This window comes from Penaeus japonicus, unplaced genomic scaffold, assembly GCF_977035675.1.
Source record: "Penaeus japonicus unplaced genomic scaffold, GWHDUDI00000001_assembly GWHDUDI00000033, whole genome shotgun sequence".
NCBI lineage: Eukaryota > Metazoa > Arthropoda > Malacostraca > Decapoda > Penaeidae > Penaeus > Penaeus japonicus.
In genome coordinates, this window is record NW_028234435.1 from 9,164,395 (window position 1) to 9,166,894 (window position 2,500).

The following is a 2,500-nucleotide window of genomic DNA, read 5'->3' on the forward strand; positions in this document are numbered from 1 at the left end:
CATTATACATATATGGGGGCATATTTTTTTTTAATGACAGTCAAGGTCAACAAAAATATGCAAAATGATTTAAAAAATACTTTATCCAACTTACCAGATGTGTGAATCCTGTCAATACATAGTGTCTTGATGATGGCATCTCGTATCATGGTTGCATGATTATTCAAACCAAGATGTTCCAGCAGGTCACATGAAGCATTCAGCATAGCAACTGGATTTGCAATGTTACGACCAGCAACTGCAGTTCCAGTGTTTCGAGTGCCAGGCTCAAACACAGCAAACTGGAGAGAAAGGTTCAATATTTATTTTCATGAGAATACAAATGTAGACTAACAATATTATGGGAAACTAGAGGATAATGAACAAGAAAAAAAGGAAACTTGTCTTATATGAAGAATCCTAAAATCTACAAATTTGAAAAAATTATAATTAGAGCTATAAAAATGGAATTAGATATCTAAATAGTACTAGCAGTTGTAGTAGTAATAACTGTAATGACAACAGTATTAATGATGGTGGTAGTGGTTGTAGAAGTAGCAGATGTAATACTCCTAGAAGCAGTAAAATAGTTGGGAGTCAAGAAGCAAATCCTACATGAAAACAGAAAAACAAACATAGCTATTTAGGAAGTTTGGTAATAGGTTGAATTATAAAAAAAATCTGAAATGCAACTAAAAACCTCTCACTAGTATATCAGGTAGTGTTTCTGAGGGCAACTCATAAGACTAAACAACTATAATTCAGCAGATAAAGATAAAAAACAAGTAACAGATTTAACCTGAACCAGATCTTAACCCATTCACGATGGGGCTTATATATGCATAATGCAGCTCCCGCCGGCTAGATAACAAAAGCACACAGTGACTAAGTGCGAGACCTCTCCCTGTGTAACGCCGCACTGCGCCTCTCAGAGCGCGGTGATAATTGGAGGTTTTTGTATTTATTTATACTATTTTCACAAGTGAATAAAAATCTGTCTATACAAATGGAACTCCAATGATTATGTGCATATGTAACAATGTAAAGGATACATATTGAGGGAGAGATCTTAACATTCTAGGACATCACCTGGGGAGAGCGAGATATTACACTAACGTGATAACATGTCAACCGGCGCGAATGGGTTAAGGAAAAGGAAAATAGCTGTGCATACCAGAGACACCAACAACAAATTATAAAATTGTAATTACATTCACAGTCTTTAGTGTCTTTAACCCCTTCAACACGAGGACGCGTATACTGCGTCCTTGCAGCCCTCGTGATATATTGATATATCAGAGGACGCGTATAATGCGTTATGGCCGGGTTGTATTAGCATTTGTGTTTTTTTCTTCCGGATACTGTATGAGATCTTTCAGAATATAGGTCGTATACAATACAATGGCTTACTTGACTTTCATCATTATTACATAGGAGTGTGATTCTCTTATACCAGGGGAGGTACGGATGTGCCCTACTAGCAATAATTTAATTATTTCTTTATGAAACATTATGTAAAAATATAAAACTTATTAAGATTAGTTTACCATACTACCTCAACTGTTTTCTTTTGTTCTCTGAGTCACTGAGGTCTCTTACCAAGGTCACTCTTCTCACCCTCCTCCCAACCCATGTAAATAACTTGTCACATGCACGGGGGGAAGAGGTTCATTATGAATATTTTTTATATATAGTACATGATGATTATCTTGAGGTTTTGGCTTAAAAGTTGTTATATTCAATTGCAACGTTTAAAATTTGGCACGCACCGGCATCCCGGATTCAACATGGGGTGCGTTTTCTACTGCTCGGAATGAAGGGGTTAATACCATAATAGTAAGACAGTTGATGGGGACCTTCCTGTGTGATAACTTGCCATCAAAAGATTTTCATATATGAGCCCACATTCACCATGCCCCATGAAGGCCCTCCCTTTCCCTCAGCCAGTTAAACAGTCGTGCTCAATGTCTTGTTCTGTTTTTCTTTCTTGTGAATGAAACAGTGTGTTTGAAATAGTAATTCTTGTACTATATGACATAATTCATGCAGGTAACACTCCCCCCACCCACTCCCACCCATCCATCCTTATCTTACCCAAGCCCCCTCCCACAACATACTCTTATATAACATACAGTTTAGTTACCGTATGGTATATCAGGGTCTTTTTACTATTTATACATCTAAATAATTATCACATTGTGTTTTATGACAAAACATGGTCTTTACTGCTTCATATGCATTTTATTTGTATTTCTTCAAGACACACTTACTGACTCATCCCCATCACCCATACCCATATAAGACCCTCTTCTCCCTCAGCCTCAGTTTTTTGATGCCTCATATCATATCATAGTCTTATTACTATTTACTCATCTGCATGAATATTTCAGTTTTCAATGTTCTCTTTCTTGCTTTATTTGTGCAACATTTGCATGTTTAGTACACTGGTGTTATATAGGCATGTCACTGTGACAATATTTTTAAACTTTGATGCTCCACTATGTAGTCAGTATTTGATATG

The 2,500-nt window shown here is 36.5% G+C and overlaps 1 protein-coding gene across 4 annotated transcripts in view; it reads right to left on the reverse strand.

The window, feature by feature from the left end:
- Idh3g (Isocitrate dehydrogenase (NAD(+)) 3 non-catalytic subunit gamma) overlaps positions 1–2,500 on the reverse strand; it is a 29,654-nt gene that overhangs the window by 16,730 nt on the left and 10,424 nt on the right. For all 4 annotated transcript variants that reach the window (XR_015190433.1, XR_006224172.2, XM_043032608.2 and 1 more), the window contains exon 8: positions 95–281. Coding sequence is in view for 2 of the 4 variants with exons in the window: in XM_043032608.2 (XP_042888542.1) it covers positions 95–281 (187 nt within the window). In the remaining 2 variants the exon portion in view is untranslated. The remainder of the gene's footprint in view (positions 1–94; positions 282–2,500) is intronic.